This window comes from Rousettus aegyptiacus, unplaced genomic scaffold, assembly GCF_014176215.1.
Source record: "Rousettus aegyptiacus isolate mRouAeg1 unplaced genomic scaffold, mRouAeg1.p scaffold_m13_p_17, whole genome shotgun sequence".
NCBI classification, from domain to species: domain Eukaryota; kingdom Metazoa; phylum Chordata; class Mammalia; order Chiroptera; family Pteropodidae; genus Rousettus; species Rousettus aegyptiacus.
Window position 1 is genome coordinate 4,259,814 of NW_023416292.1, and position 17,005 is coordinate 4,276,818.

The 17,005-nt window shown below is 39.3% G+C and overlaps 1 protein-coding gene across 1 annotated transcript; it reads left to right on the forward strand.

Moving 5' to 3' along the window:
- The first annotated feature begins 8,803 nt into the window (after positions 1–8,803).
- On the forward strand, positions 8,804–14,131 carry IL20 (interleukin 20). The gene is made up of 6 exons (XM_016129235.2): positions 8,804–8,831; positions 11,226–11,413; positions 11,683–11,748; positions 11,865–12,017; positions 12,702–12,776; positions 14,042–14,131. Exons 2-6 carry the CDS (start codon positions 11,255–11,257, stop codon positions 14,117–14,119), a joined length of 531 nt encoding a protein of 176 aa, XP_015984721.1. The 5' UTR covers positions 8,804–8,831; positions 11,226–11,254; the 3' UTR covers positions 14,120–14,131.
- Positions 14,132–17,005: the final 2,874 nt, after the last annotated feature.

The following is a 17,005-nucleotide window of genomic DNA, read 5'->3' on the forward strand; positions in this document are numbered from 1 at the left end:
GTTACAGGGATACCAGAAGGAGAAGAGAGGAATTAAACGAGGAATTAAAAAAGTATTTGGAGAAATAAGGACAGAAAACTTCCCTAACCTAGAGAAAGAAATATACATATAACCCCAGGAAGTTCAGAGAATCCCAAATAAGGTGAACCTATAGAGGCCCACAGCAAAACACATCAGAATTAAAATGCCAAAAGTCAAAGACAAACAGAGAATCTTAAAAGCAGCAAGAGAAAAGCAATTAGTTACCTGCAACCAAGGGAGCTCCCACAAGACTATCAGCTGATTTCTCAACAGAAACTTTGAACGCCAGAAAGGACTGGCATGAAATATTCAAAGTGATAAAAAGCAAGTTTCCACAACAAAGATTACTCTACCTAGCAGAGCTATCATTTAGAATCAAAGAATAGATAAAAAGCTTTCCAGACAAGAAAAGAGTAAAGTTCTTTAGTTCATCAATGCCAAACCAATATTACAACAACAACAAAAAAAGTTGGAGAGATTTATCTTTAAAAAGAAGAAAAAAGATAAAAATATGAATATTAAAATAATAACCACATATCTTTCAATGATTACTTTAAATGTAAGTGGATGAACCCATTTTCGGTTTGCCTTGACTTGCCAGCAGTGCTTGCAGCTGCAGCATTTACTTTGAAATAACTCACAGATTATAGTCCTGACATTACCCCCAAAGTTTGTTTCAAAATATCTCACTTTTTTTTAAAATTATTTTTACATCACTCTAGTGTAACAACAGTTTTTGAAAACAAACATCATTCTATTTATAGCATTCTGGTTTTAGTTGTAGCATTTCCTTTTACAAAATATAGCAATTCTTGATTACTAAAAATGTCGAATCCTAGAAAACGTAGCATTTCTCTGAGTATTGTTAAGCGAGCTGCACTTTTTTTTCTGAATGGGAAATAGGTTAAATGCTCCAATCAAAAGATAAAGGTAAAGAAAACAAGACCCTTACATATGTTGCCTACAAGAGGCTCACTTTAGATTGAAAGATACACACAGACTGAAAGTAAGGAATGAAAAAAGATATTTCATAAAAATGGACACAAAAAAGTTGGGGTAACAATACTAATACCAGACAAAATAGACTTTAAAACAAACACTATAACAAGAGACAAAGAAGGACCCAGTAATTAATTCCACTTCTGAGTATTTATCAAAAGAAACCCAAAACATCACTTCGAAGGGACTTGTGAATTCACGTGTTCATCACAGCATTATTTACAATAGCCAAGATATGAAGGTAACCTGGGTTTCCATTAATGGATGAATAGATGTAGAAGAGGTGGTACATATATACAATGGAATATTACTCAGCCATAAAAAAGAATGAAATCTTGCCATCTGCAACAACATGGATGGACCTAGTTATTGTGCTAAGTAGAGTAAGTCACATAGAGAAAGACAAATGTCATATGATTTCACTTACATGTGGAATCTAAAGAACAAAATAAATGAATAAAACAGAAACAAACACATAGATACAGAGAACATTTTGATGGTTGCCAGATGGGAGGGTTGAGGGTGGGTGGATGAAAAGACAGAAGGGAAGGGATTAAGAAGTACAAATTGGTAGTTACAAACTAGTCGTGGTGATTTAAAGTATAGCCTAAGGAATATAGTCAATAATATTGTAATAACTATGTATGGTGTCAGATGGATACTAAGGGTGATCACTTTGTAAGTTATATAATTATCTAATCACCATATTGTATGCCTGAAATTAATATAGTATTATATGCCAAGTGTATTTGAAAAATTAAAAATTAAAAAAAAATAAAAGAATTGAGTATATTGCTATTCTCCTAGGTGAGGAAATTGTTAATTCAAGGATATGTTTGAATTTTTGTTCATAGACTTCACTTCCAGGAGAGGCTTTCCCAGTCTCTTCTACTTTGTAGGCAGGTAGCAGGAAGAATTAGCCAGCTTTGAGAACCCTGCTATGTCAGATAAATTCTCAGGAGAAAGAACGATAGCAAGTTGGGCTAGTTAAACAGAGCATGATGGAAAAACACAGGAAAGGGAAATGATGTCACTTTGAGGACAAGGAACTGAAAATACACATATATGAGAGTCAGCTGTTCCGCCCATCTCCACCCTGCAGGGAGGTAGCAGGGGCTGCAAGGCACGACAAAGCTTCCAGCACTGCAGGCCTGGGAGTGGTAAGGCCTCTACCTGGCCATCAGAGAGCAAAACCCGGATGCCTATGTTTCCCTGCAAAGTGATGCAACTGGGCAGGAAGCCCAGATGTCAGCAACTGTGATGTCTTCATAGACAGGAAAAACCCTGAGCTGCAAACCTAGGACTTGCCATGGGAAAAAAGGAGTGGCTGGGTTTTCTTCTTGGTTTCTAGAAAACTGTTTCCTGCCCCAAAATGACTTGGTTAGGAAGCTGAGTTTATTTCATAAGAAAGGATTCTTTTCTCTCCCTGCCCAGCTTACCTTTATAGTTACCTGACACTGATTACTTCTGGCTTCCAGTTTTGAAACTCAACTTCCTAAAGTTAGCTTCATGCGCTCATGAAATGTACCCCTGTTTCTCTACCACAGCCACGTCACCATCCCCCCATCTATTCGATTTGAGCACTAACAATGTGCCAAGCTTTGAGCTGCCCTTGAAGATCTCATGGTTACTGCACAGCTATGACCACGTCTCTCCTCCACTGTGGTATACTTCACGGCTCCCTATTGCCTTAGAAGGAAAACAAAGAATCACAGAATCAAAAGGCCGAGCTGAAAAGTACTTAAATAATTTAATCTATTTCCCCACAATTCTCAGATGTGGAAACTGAGGCCTAGGGAAGGGAAGTGATTTTTTGAAACCACACAGTGGGCTGAAGGTCAGCCTAGAGCTAGAACATAGGTTTCTAGATTCTGAGTCCAAATTCACATTCCTTGGCATTCTATTCTTGGTCCTTAATGATAAAACCGTGTTTCCAACTTGATCTTCCTCTCTTCCTCTACATGAAAGGCAGCTCCAGCCAAACTAGTCCATTTGCTTGTCTTCAAATACATTGTGAGTTTTGTTGCTCTGGTTACCTCTGTCCTGCATGTCTTTGTCAGACCCTACTTTTCCTCCTTACCTCTCTCCAGCATCTTTGATCATTTAAGTTCTCTCCATCCTTCAAGGCTCAACTCAAACTCTACTCTGTGTGAGTCCTCCCTCCTCTGTACTCCTCCTCCTCAGCACGTATTTTCTGCTGTCTCTGTAGTACTGACTTTCTTTGTGATTCTGCAAGTACACGCCTTATTTCCCCAGTGAGACTATAAGCAACCAGGGGCCAGAGACCTGACTGAGACATTGCTTATCCTCACAGCATCCGGCACAGTGTCCTGCATATAAAAGGCATTTAGTAAATGTTTACAGAAGGAATGGTTTTTAAAATCTATTCTATCAGATACAAGGAGTAATAAAAATCACCTTTTGTGCTTAAAGGTTTACATAATTGTGCACATATGTAAAATCCTCCTGTCAACTTAGTGAGCCAGACAGGCAAGGTAGGTTTTATCCTCCATTTTATTGATGAATCAGTGAAGATATAAGAGGGGTAAGGACTAGTCTTGGTTCACCCAAGGTCACCTTGAAAGATGGTGGTGAGAAAGTATTAGAATAGGGCCTCCTGGTTCTCAGTTCCCTATGGTCCTCAATGTCAACACTCTCTATGTTCTTTCCTTTGAAGATTCAGTTCTTCTGCCAGAATTATGGTAGAAAAAGCTTCTCTCTTGATCTCATTTGAAAAGAACTCTATACTTATTTCATAATGGGTTAAGAGTATCACTTAATGGAATGGATACTTGACTGATTTGAACATCTGGGTCTTTTACCAGCTGAGTGACCTTGGCAAACCATAGTTTCCTCACTTGTAAAATGAGGACATCAGAATGGGTGTACTTCAAATCACTTTTAGCTCTAATGGTCAGAGAGTAACAGTCTATTATTACGTAAGAAAATTCTTGCCGTTGGGATAGACTTCCTTAACCCAGAAGATCCACGAACTCTCCAAACCTTACTGGAGAAGATATTGTGCAGAGGAGTCCTGGGCTCCCCTGCAAATTAAATTGTGGAACACATGCACCGCAGGCCACTGTCTTCCCCAGAGACTCTGGGATTATACCAGCAGACAGGGGCCGGTTTGAGAAGAGCAGAGACTCACAATAAAACCCTATTTTACTTTTATCTTTATGTGACAACTTGAGGGAGGAGGTCATGTTACAGAAGGTGTGCCAATAATTTTCAATTATTTCTAGCAATTATTTGCAATGCTGAATTGACATGTTCTTAGATATGATATGATTAGAATTAATTTTCCAAGAAGAGAGCAATGTATTTTATTGTATTGAGAAGTTTGAAAACCTTCTGATTTTAGGACTTGAGGATGGGTTGCAACAATTCATTGTTTGCTTCACAGATTCCTTACTACACCCACCCTGTTTATCGCCTATGAGACAGGTTCTCAAGGAGCTGGATATTGCCTACGATAGGATGAATTCATCCTAGTGATTCAGGATTTTTGGGAGGGATGATGGAATGTGCTAGAGTGAAAGAGATTTCTTTCATTTATTGTAGATTCAACATCACTAAGCTTAGGATACTCTATACATTATCATCATCATACTAATTATTAGGTTGAACCATACAACAGTGCCAATATCAGACCAGTATTGACCTATAGATAGAAATTGTATATCATTCAACCTATATCTATATTTTTACTATTCTTGATTCCTCCTCTCTCAAACCTACATTTTTAGTCTCTAAATATTTTCAAAATGTACTTAAATTCTCTTAAGTCCTCTGTAATTAAATCTCTCTCTAGGACTACCAGTCTTAACTCCTTCAAATAGATTTTCTAGGGTGCCTATCTAATCACATTGCTTCTTGCTGAAAGCTTTCATTAAGTTTTTGCTTTTGGATAAAGTCTAAATATCTTACTGTTACCGGAGAGTGGGGATCCTTTTCTGGTGTGTTGTCCAGGTTCTTGATGTCTCGAACAAACAATTGAGCAAGACACCGAAATACAGTAGAAACGAAAAGTTTTATTAGAAGGGAAAGTATACTTCCAGACATGGAAGTGAGCCCGAGCAAGAGAAATGTGGCTCAAAGGGGCTTGGTAACAAAGACTTCGGGGTTTTTATCCCTTTTTGCTGTGGGTGGTTACTTTGAGTGGGCTTCCTTGATTGACAACTCAGATTGATAGGACTCAGTGATTCATCATTTTGCTTTCCGCGCATGTTTGTTCCCAGAATTCAGTCTGTTATAATGATATTAATGAACTTCCAGGCGTATGCGTCATAATATAATGATGGTATAATGAGGCTGAGGTGAGTTGAAGGTCATTGGGGTCTTCACTGCGCAGGTGCAAGTGACTGGCTTAAACTGGTACCTAAATCTCTGCCTATGGGTCTCTTTGTGTGATTTAAAAAAAATGCCTTCTGGTTTGCCTTAATTGTGGGTGGATTAGGGTGGACGCCTTCTAGAATAGGATAACCTGTGTCTTTGCAGGCAGACCCAAAAACCCCTAACTAACTTTCCTGCCTAGCTCTTTTCTAAGAGCAGTGAACTCCCTTATTATTAGTATGGATGTTGAAGGATGGGAAGTCTCTTCTTCTGTATCTGCTTCCTGCTGAGAATGGCCTCAGTGCCTGCCTACAGTGGTTTCATGTAGTTCTTTCCCTTTCTGCCTCAGAGTGGGGTCTTGGGTTTCCTGCTGAAGTGCTGCCTCAGTCCCTAGACAAAGAAAAGAAGATACAAACTTGTTTCTTAAGTCATATATCTATTAATTGCTATTATTGATTTTCTGATTAAGTGAGTAAAGGAAAACAGTCTTGATTAATATATTTCTTAAAGAGTAAAAAAAGGACCTTTGGCTAAAGTTCCCTCCCCACTCAGACTCTAAGGGTCCTGTCTCACCTAACACCATTTCTGCTTAACAATGGGCCGATGACCCTTATCAATAGCCAGAAAATCTGAGTCGCCCAGGCAATTATGAGGATTTGAAGGAGAGGGCCTTTTTCCATGGGAAGGAGGGAAGAAAACTTAACTAGGTTTACTATAAAGATTAACTCTGCAAGAGATGTCCCATTCCATTTCCTGCTAAAAGATTAAGAATTTTACAAGTGATGTCCTTTCTCATTAACATGAACAATTATTACTTCTGACCTCAAACCAGCTTATCTTTACTCTCATCTCCCCATCCTCACATCTCAGTATAATCTTATGCTGTTTGATAATTACTGATTGATTTGTATGTCTCCATTTTTAGGTTTAGCCAAGCCTGGATCCTCCGGCTTTAGGATATAACATAGAGAAGAAACAATTTTAAATCAATATGTTCATTCAATGGTCATCAAGTATTAACTAAGCACCTACCAGGGGCTATTGGGTGTTGGAACCATGTAGACAAACAAGGAGCCCTCAGGCTAGTGGGAAATAGATATATAACCTAAAAATTGCAATTTACTGTGATAAGTACAAAAAAGGTATATACAAGGTAAAGTGGAGGTCCACAGGTAGGAGTGGAGGAAGAGAGAAAGCAAGAGAGACAGAGACAGAGAGAGACACACAGAGAGAAGCAGAAAGAGAGAGAGATAGACAGACAGACAGACAGACAGAAACAGACAGACAGAGACAGACGGAGAGAGATTAGGGTGAAGCAGGAAAAGACTTGTAGCAGAAGTGAGCTGAATTAGTATCAGTACAGAGAATGAAATGGGATCTATTCAACAAATTTTAAAATAATAAAGTATTTTGATATAGAAAAAAGAAAAATTTTATTATTCAAGTAAAATTTGGATTGCATATGAATAACTAAGTTTAATCTTTCCAGGTAACTTGAAACAAAGCAATTAGATTCTTCTTGGCTAAGAAAAGGAATTGACTGGCAAAGGTACAAACAACTTAGATTTTCTGAAAGTAATGTAGTGGAGAGGCAAGAGAATTAAAAATGCTTACCAAGCTGCATTCAGAGACTGTAATGAATGTGCTGATCAGCCCTGCACGTAGGCCTTGGAGAACAGCTTCAGAACAAAGGAAGATTTCTGATGGATGACTAACAACCCATTCTCAACACCTGTGAAGGGGAAACAGGAACCAAGAGTCATTCCCTCTGGCTAAAACCATGGGGAAACTAAGGATTAAAGGCTGGGAACTGCCAGCAGGCCTTTCACACTAAGTATTCTTACCTTTTCACACTACACACTCTTCCCCTTCCTCACTGTTTGTCCATATCAAAGGAAATGGGAACTAAAGGATGGCATATACACTGAATTTCCTGAACACTCAGGGTCCCTCTCAGTGCTTTTACTCTCTCTCACTGTCGCTCTCTCTCTCTCTGCCTTCTGACTCTGAGAGGAGACCACACTCTGTAGAGTGTAACCACTTTTCTAATAAACTTTTCTTCTTTGACTCTAACTTTGGTGTGTGTGTCGAATTCTTTCTACACTCTCCGCCAAAGGACATTCTCTTGGTATAGGGCTTGGTCTCCCCGCCACTCAGGGAAATTTACCCTGTCCTGCATCAAAAGTATTGATTTCAAGTATTCTTGTCAGACTATGTTTCTCAATTTTACTTTAATCAGTTATGGATGATCATGAGAAATTGTTTACTTAGCATCAATAATGGAAAAACAGGCATGAACTCAAGAGATATTTAGATTAGATATTCATACATATTTTCAACATGTAATAAGCATTATGATGAAAAGTTACAGTCTTCATTTTTGAGGAAATTTAGGAGATATTAACAAACGTTAAGAGTGTTCTGATCCAAAAGGTAGAAGAGCAAAGAATCAAATAACACCAAATCAACTGGGAAATGATTTTATACATTATCTCATGTATGAAATTTTATAAAATATTTTATAAAATATAAAATATTCCTCATTTAACAGATAAGTAAACTGAAAGTCAGACAGATGAAATACTATGCCAAAGTCATCTTGTAAACTATGGAATCCTGGGACTCAAATATAGAACTTCAGAGTCTTAGATATTATGAGTAGGAAAAAGTTGAAAAGGCATATATTATAATCTCTACCATCTTGATAGTTTTCAAAGCATGAAACGTAATTCATCACAAGTGTTTTTGATTTAATCTTGCCTGGAAGTATAGTCCTGACAGACTGATTAGTCCTTATTTTAGAATGTCTTTCAGTGTCATTAGGGAGAAAAGGCTAAGGACCATGAAATAGAAGACAACATCAGACTCTCACCAAAGAAAAATCTACTATTGGAAGTCAGAGAAGGAAGTAGTTGATGTGGTCTGGAGTAGTGCAGGAATAAAGAATTGCAGCTCACTCTTTAATGACGAGTGGAGGGAACGAAAGATGGTCATTGTTGAAAAAAAAATGATGGGAATAGCAAAAACAAGGAAGGAACAGCAGGAATGAGCCCACTGGGTCTAGGATTGGGGAGAAGCCTGATTAAGGAAAATTGGGATTACAGGAGAAGGCAAAAACACCTCCTGGAATTCTCTTCGAGTTCTGTAATTCGGTGACCCCTTCTGTCTTAATTACTACTGACCTTCCTCCTGGAAGGGAGCCAGAAAGAAAGAGCCACATATTCTACCCAACAGCTATAACCAGTATCCTCCTAAGAAGTACTTCTCAAAGTATTGAGGTAATTAATCCAGCCTACAATTAAACTGTCTTCAGATGGGAGGAAATGCAATGCCAATAGAGAAATTCCAAGGGAATTTCAGCCCTGACCTATGGGAGCTCACTTCCTTCGTATGACACATATATAAATAACTGGAAGCCTCTTAGCTTTGAAACAGACTCCTAGGAGACCAGAAACAACAGCCCTTTCTGAGCTCAGGTAAGAGAACTCCCTCTATCTACACTGTTTACACACTTCTCGGGATCAGCTCAGTTCTCCCAATCATTTACCTAGGTGTGTTCGGGGCCATATCTAAAGGATGCCCTTCCATTAGGACAAAATGTCTTAGAGGGTAGGGAATTGTCACATTTATCTTTGTATTTCAATACCAAGCATTATATTTAAGAGAGTGGGTCCTCGATACATGCTGATCAAACTGTGGAATTTATCATATATTTACTATATACCTACTATGTTCAAGGCAGCTAATATCATTCTCTATTTAAAATGAATTGATCATTCACTATGTGCTAGGTGTATAAATTACGCATTATTTTATTTACATGTCAAAACACGTTTCTGGAGTGTTTAATTATTACCATTTTAGAGCCAAGAAAACAAAACTCAGAGGTGAGTTGACTTGTCTAAGGCCAGATAGATGCAGGGTGACTGTTTCATCTAGGTTTACCTGTAACTTTTCCAGTTTTAAAACTGAAAGTTCTCAGTCTCAGGAATCCTGTCAATTCTGGGCAAACTGGGACAACCTACCTTGATGGGAACTTGTAGAGCAGTGATTTGGTCCTAGTTCTCTTGTTTCCAAACCCAGAGTTCTCTCTGATACTTTGGGGTTTGTTTGTTTATTCCTTTATTCTATGTTTGGCAGTATCTCAGGTGGACATGAATATAAAACATATCTAACACATTGCCTGGCACATAGGAAAAATTCAGGAAGTGGTACAGATGATCAATGCTGTGCCCAGCTATAGTGGAGCCTAAGGCAAAAAGAAAGTTATAGTGGGGGAGGAGGGAGGTAGATAGGGATAAAAGAGGTCAAATATTTGGTGACAGAAGGAAACCTAACCCTGGGTGGTGAACGCACAATGAAATACACATATGACTTTCTGTTGAAACTTATTTGATTTTTCTAATGTTACTCCAATAATTTTTAATTAAAAAATTGGTATAAAGTAAAAAAAGGAAGTTGTAGACCCCATATGTATTTTTATGTGTTTTATGTATGATATTTTTCCAAAACATTAAAGTAGTTGAAAAATATTGAAAAATTGAAAAATAACTGTATTACAACTTACATTATTATAAATTTAAATATTTTTTGTGCCCCAACAGAATTTATTATAATTTTATTTTCTTGGTGAAGACCCATCACTAATATTTTCATCATATATTCCTGGGAAAAGTTAATCACTAAAAGTACATAAAAACATTTACCGTATATAAGGAGACAGGAATACTCATTTCTCCTTTTGTCCAATACGGCTCTGCATGGCACTGTCAATTTCTGTCTTTATTAAAATATTGACATTTTGTTTATTATGGACTATTTCAATAATTTTGATATTACATTAAAATATTATTGGTCTTAATTACTGAGACTTTCGGTGCCCCCTTAAATTGTGCTCAAGGTGAGTGCTTCACTCTCTCCATCTTAATCCTAGCCCATTATCACTTTATCTTGAAATTCAGCACACACTATAAAAAGCCACTTTATGGAGCAAGCCTCATCCCAAGAAGAAGTGAGTTTCCTCCTGCCTTTCTTCTTTTTCTTTGGGATCACTTACTAGACCTTCAGCTTGAGTTATAGGGCCAGGAAAGAACATACTGCTGGATTCATCCCAGGTATGCCTGACTACAGTTTTCCTGCAGAGGGTGCTGTGGAGTGTAGACATCACAGGAGGTGTAGTATTAGGTGAAATTGGGCTGATCGCCCATCCCACCTTGCCTTTCCCTGGCAGCAGAATTGTTATGAAATCATTGACTTTCTATTTGCCTTTGGGGCTGAAATAAATCTGTCATCCCCAAATAACTTATCTGATCTCAGACAAATGCCAAAGAAAGCTAAGCAATTTTGACCTGGGGGTGGCCATAAAATCCAGACAGTTTTGCCCAACCGCTTCGGGTGGCTCACAGTTTCTGTGAGTTCTGTTTTGCCCCAGATCCTGGGCGGGTCTAAAAAGATCAGAAGAGTGAGCTATTTGGCTTTCTGGAAGACTGCATACGTCAATTCAGCAAAACAAGTTTTGACATTTTCCCTGGGATGTCATCCTTTATCTACTTACTTCAAGTACCTGCTGCTCTAGGCCTTACCTGCTGGGCAATGATGATGGGTCTGGGATGGGGACAGAATAAAGGAGCTGGGACCTATAACATCGACTCACACTCAGACCCAGAGCAAGCACTTGAAGGTTACTCTTTGAGGAGGATCAGCAGTTCTTATAATTAGGTGAATGCACCAGACTGTCTAAAACCAGATCAAGCTATTAAATTTTACCCTACAGGACATCTGGAGGAGGCATGTCCTTGGTGACTGGACTGGCTTCTTAAGGCATGAGGTGGAAAAATCAGTAAGTCATGCTCTTTCCTTTGGATTCCTAGCTCCTGTGGTCTCCAGATTCTGGCACAAGATGAAAGGCTCTGGTCTTCCCCTCTGCATTCTTGTGGCTGTGTTTTATCTCTCCTGGACACCTTCTGCTGGGCTGAAGACACTCCATTTGGGAAGCTGTGTGGTGATCACTAACCTTCAGGAAATGCACAATGGATTTTCTGAGATACGGGACACTGTGGTACGTGAGGAAGGCACTCCCCACAACCTTGTGGCTGCCTCTCCCCTTCTCTACTTGTCATTCTCTGTCCTCCAGCAGTGTGATTACAAAAAGAGGCAGGCTGGGGACTCCTTACCAGAAAGATGCCAAGAAATATGTAGCTCATAATTTAAAAGTGTTTTGGAAAGAGACTCTGGGCAGTGGTAGGGAGGGAATGAGAGGCCTAGATGTCTAAGACTCTGGCAGCCATTACTGACCTGTCCTTTTTTGCCTTGCTTTTTTCTGTTTAGCAAGCCAAAGATAAAATCATTGATGTCAGAATCTTGAGGAAGACCGAGTCTTTGCAAGACACAAAGGTATGTGTGTGGTGCATAGGAGTTCTGGGAGGAAATATGAATCAGGGGCATCTCTATCACCTTGGGTCTTTTCCTTTAACACTGTCCCCCCACCAATATACTAGTCTTCTTTGTAGCCTGCAGATCAATGCTGCCTCCTCCGCCATATACTGAGACTCTACCTGGACACGGTATTCAAAAACTATCAGACCCCTGACCACCATATCCTCCGGAAGATCAGCAGTCTTGCCAACTCTTTTCTTACTATCAAGAAGGACCTCCGACTTTGTGTGAGTAAGGGTCTTGGGTAAAAAGATCCATCTCAGTTCATAGCTTCAATGACTTAGCAACCAAGCTCTTTCTTACCCCCATTTAATGGATGGAGAGACTGAGTCCAAAAGTTCTATAATCTGTGTTGAGCCATGTAACTAGGGAATAAGAACTCAGTTTTATTGACTTTGGGTATTCTGTTCCATACAAAAAGTTTAAAGAACTATAAATACTAGCTATTTGATGTTAATGACAACTATCTTTTATCCATGAAATTAAGCTTTTTCTGTAGGCAAAAAAGTGTACCCTGAGTCCAGGAAGCCAACTAGGAAGCCAATTGGCAAGCCATTGAACTCAATCTCAAGATATGGCCTAAATTGAACCTAGGAATCCAATTTTCACTTCCCATGGGAGCTTTCTGGAATGGGGCTAGACCAGAGCTTGGGTGGAGTGTGCAGGCAAAATGGCATAGCATGATCACAAACTCTTTCAGTGCTGTCTGTTTCTAAAAGGAAGCAACAAACTATGTATTCGAGCCTAAAAAGGTGGCTTCCTCTCTATGGATGATTAGGTTAGTGATCCCAAATGATCTGAAAAGACATTTCTATAGGAATGAAATAGAATTCCCATCTACTTCATGTCAATGGCAAGGGCAGAAAATCAGAATATTTAATAAAATATATCATTCTTTGGTATTCTTTCAGCATGCCCATATGACATGCCCTTGTGGAGAAGAAGCAAAGGAGAAATACAGCCAAATTCTGAGTCACTTTGAAGAGGTATATGCAATTTTGGACTTGGTTGGGATGAGTGTGTTTTTAGAACTGAGATCATAGGTGGGTGAGATGGGTATTCATATTGGAAGAAATCCTGTAGCCCTCAGGTTAATAGTTCTCTGAAGTCATGTGGACTATCCCTCTCCTTTACCCCAAGGGACACCATCCAGGCTCTAGCAGGGTGCTCTGTCAGAAACATGCTCTGGGAATGACGAGGGAATGGCTGTGATTCCATCAAGGGGCTCCAGAGACATGTGGCTCCTTTAGCTGCACATACAAGAGGTCATAGTTTCCAATACTCGCACACTTACACATACTCTCAGAAATAGTCCTTTGTACTTTGCAGAAGCTGGCAGGCTTGTCTAACTTTTTGTTCTCTTTCTTGCTAACTCCTTACTGCAGTTTTTCAGGTTTTCCTGCTTTGAACATTGAATTCTTTTTTAAGTCAAGTATGTATGTTGGGTTCATTTCAGCTCCAGGGTTCTACACAGTTCCCAAATTGCTTTTCTGTAGTAGTCCAACAGTAAAATAAATACTACAGGGGAAAAAAGTCACTCATAATTTCACAATGCCCATGCCATGCTGTTTCTCACCTCAATGCCTTTGTGCATCTGCCAGCAAGGCCTGGAGTAAACTCACTGACTAATTGCTACTTATCTTTTAAGACTCAGCCCAGCCATCACCTCCGGGAAGGTACTGCTACTTCTCTGAATTAGGTGCCTCCCCTGTCATCCTGTGTGGCTCCATCATTTATTCACCACACTACATTTTAATTACCTGCTTCTGCCTGTCTCGCTCGTGGGACTGTGAATTCCCTGTGGGTAGGGTTATACCGTTTTTACCTTTGGATCCCTAGCCAGCCCAATGCTTAGCACAATGAATATTTGTTCAATCGAGTATGCCTAGCAGGCAACCCCTACATACACACACACACACACACACACACACACACACACACACACACACTTCTTTAAAAACAGCTTCATTATCTAGATCTTTGTGATTCAAGAGGCTTGGGTTGTAGTCCTAATTCTGCTACCTACCCTGGGCCTCAGTTTCCCTATGTAAGACCAGGGTGATGGACTCAATGATTTTCCTTCCTCTCGTGATATCTTGAGGTTCCAGGACTTCTTTCAAGGCTCTTCCATCCTGAAAAGAAGGCTCTGTTTACAATCCTCAACGAATTTGCCAATGAAAGGAGAGGATTAACCCTGGGGCACACGCTGGCTCTCTGTGATTTACTCACCTCTTAAGTGTGTGTCTTTCAGCTCAAGCCTCAGGAAGCAGTGGTGAAAGCTTTGGGAGAGCTAGATATTCTCCTGCAATGGATGGAGGAGACGGACTAAAAGGAGAGTGACAATGCCGCTGAGAGTATTCCTGGCCGAGTCCCAGTTCTTAGTACCTGTGGAGGCGTGACCACAAACCACTGTCCCTTTGTTATGTCATTTAGTGCTGGTCACTGCGTATATTATTTATTTAATATTTGTGCCTTTATTGTGGTTGTTTTCATGTGTTCTTAACCTTAATCTAGACCATGGTTTTATAAGATTTTGGTGACATCTTTTCTACTGTTAGATATATTTATTAGTTAATGTATTTATTTATTTTTGCTATTTAACCTATTTATTTTTGTACTTGAACATAAGTGTTTTGAAAAAATTGATGAATTATATTTGTAACCTGACTAGGGCACATCATGTATTTTCAAACAATAAACAAACTTTCTAAATTCTAGAGGAGTGGCTAGGGGGTGTTTCTTCATTTTTATCAAATTAAGTAAATTTACTGACTGTCAGTGCTCTGTGAGATTTTTAAAACTGAAACAATGGCTACTAATTGTGGGTTGTAGAATAAGTTCTGATACGAACTTACAAACTAGTCTTATAATTACTGACCAACCCTACCCAACTCCCCAGCCCTATACTAGTGTATCTTCCAGCTATGGAATTCTGTATGATCGAAATGTATTTGTACAAAGTTTTCTTTGCATAATGTCTACTTGCAATTTGCAAAATGCTTCAGAAGCAGAAACTAATGATGGAGATTAGTTCGAATCTCATATTACCTATGCACTTCTGGCTCCTTTGGGGAGGAAAGATGCAACTGGGCCTTCTCTCTCTTGCTGAATACCTTTCCGGCTCTACCTTTTCGATCACTCATATTTCTGATCTCATGACTCTGCCCTCCACTTAAAGGAGCTGTGTCTCCACGAGAGCCTTTAGCCATCCCTGATTTCACCTTATTGGCTTTGAACACTGTCCTCTCTGTACCACGGTTTTCTTTCTCATTTTAAGTTCCCTTACTCTTGCATCAGAGTTCTTGATTGTAACATAAATTACAATGAGCAGGAGTCTCTGTTAGAAGGGTTGAGGACACACAGGTGCAAAGTGTAGTTTCTGAGCCTTGCCCAGGGAGATGTGTGAGCTTTCCTGGATTCTGTCCAGCCCCAGGATTTAAATTATTCCTGGATCAAGTCCTTGTTTTCAGAACCAACCATTAAGTCATTGTTTTCTTCCCAGGCTCCTTTCATGTTGTGCTTCCCCGGACTATAAGGAACCAGAATCCTGGCCCGGGCTGCCTGCCTCCTTCCTCCCCACCTCACTCTGAACTGCAGCCCCAGCTTAGCAGTTCAAGTTTTCCCAATATCAGAAATAGCAGATTGATGATGATGCCTTGGCTCCTATAGAGAGTTCTTCCTGCCTCTGGTTTTTGCTCCCAGCCCTCAGATTGGACTCTGGTTTGTTTAAATTACCTTATTGATTTTTTTTCATTATACAAATAAAGACTACCTAATAGAGAAAATTTGGGAAATATAGAGAAATATAAAGAATAAAATTAAAATCACCCATAATCCCTCTACCTATAGATAATCAAATATTAAGTTGCATATATATATATATATATATATATATATCTTTTCTTGATTTAAATCATGACTCTACCCTTTATTACCTGAGTGATTTGAGCTGTGAAACTTAACTTTCTTGAAATTTAGTTTCTTCTTATGGAAAACAGAATGCTAATATCTACCTTTCAGGGTGGTAGAAGAGATGGTCTTCTATGTTCCTCTGAAAACGAGGCATTTTCTGATTTCATGCTTTCCATTATAATCACCCATTTTTACTCTATATCACCCCTCTTCTATCAGATTTTCCAGTCATATGTCTCCTGGTTTTTTTCTGACTAGCCTGACAAAAATCTTAGCTTCAACTCTCAAGGAAGAGTTGACAAGTCAACTTCACTGAAGTCAGTGTTAAAATTAGAGCCACCTCCTCCAAGAAACATTAGATGGCAATGAGAAGGCTGGCTTTATCTGCCAATGGCGTGAGTCTTCCAGATGGGTGCATCTGAGGTTGACTCACAGAACTGAGGACAAAGTTCCTCCATTTGTTTTCCTGGGAGGCATTTCTGCCTCTTCTGAAAGTCTGGGCCATGGAAGCCTTGGTCCTTTGGGACTCCATGCTACCATTGTATTGTCACATCTTTACTTCTTATTTACCTCTTTGACTTTGTTACCTCTATTCTTCACCCCTGAAGGTCCCATCTCTTTTTCCAAGTCATCTGTCTTTTTTCTGCTTGACTTACTGTAGTACCAATGATAGGAATTCAGCAGTAGAGACGTCAAGCCAGCTCAAGAGTTAAGGAAAAATTTCATGAAGATAGGGTCATTAAGGGACAGATCTTAAAGAATGATTTACAACTACCACTTCCAATTACAATAATTGTAACGAGTGTTGTTGTTTATTAAGTACTTATCATGTGCCAAGCACTGTACTGGAACTTCTTAAAATGTGAGGTAGTAGTGTTATTACCAGTTTGCAAGTGATGACATACTCAGAGATGGTAAGTAATTTGTACAAGGTAAGTAATTTTGTACAAAAGTTAAATGCACCCTGACACCACAGCCCTATACGTCAAGCTGTGACATTAACTATTAACTTCCTGGGGCAATCTCTGTGCAACATTCGTGTTGAACTTCACTTTTTCCTCATTGGTCTAAACCTTGTCTCTTCAACCAGCAGAATATACATTCCTTTGGAGGTAACAAGATAAATATACTAAACGTCAGGTACCTATCAACTCTGGTTACTCCTTAGCTGTTAGACATTGGATGAGCCACTCTACCTCCCTGGACCTCAGTTTCTGTTGAGAGATTGAATATACAAATGAACAAAAGCTATACCATATATACAAATAGAACTCTGATCCACGATCTGCAACCACCAGCTTAA

Excerpts from the sequence above, each read along its gene's own strand:
- IL20 (XM_016129235.2), top strand. The coding sequence starts at position 11,255 with ATGAAAGGCTCTGGTCTTCCCCTCTGCATTCTTGTGGCTGTGTTTTAT. Across the intron at positions 11,749-11,864 it reads AGTCTTTGCAAGACACAAAG|CCTGCAGATCAATGCTGCCT; the intron begins GTATGTGTGTGG and ends TCTTCTTTGTAG. Across the intron at positions 12,777-14,041 it reads TTCTGAGTCACTTTGAAGAG|CTCAAGCCTCAGGAAGCAGT; the intron begins GTATATGCAATT and ends TGTGTCTTTCAG.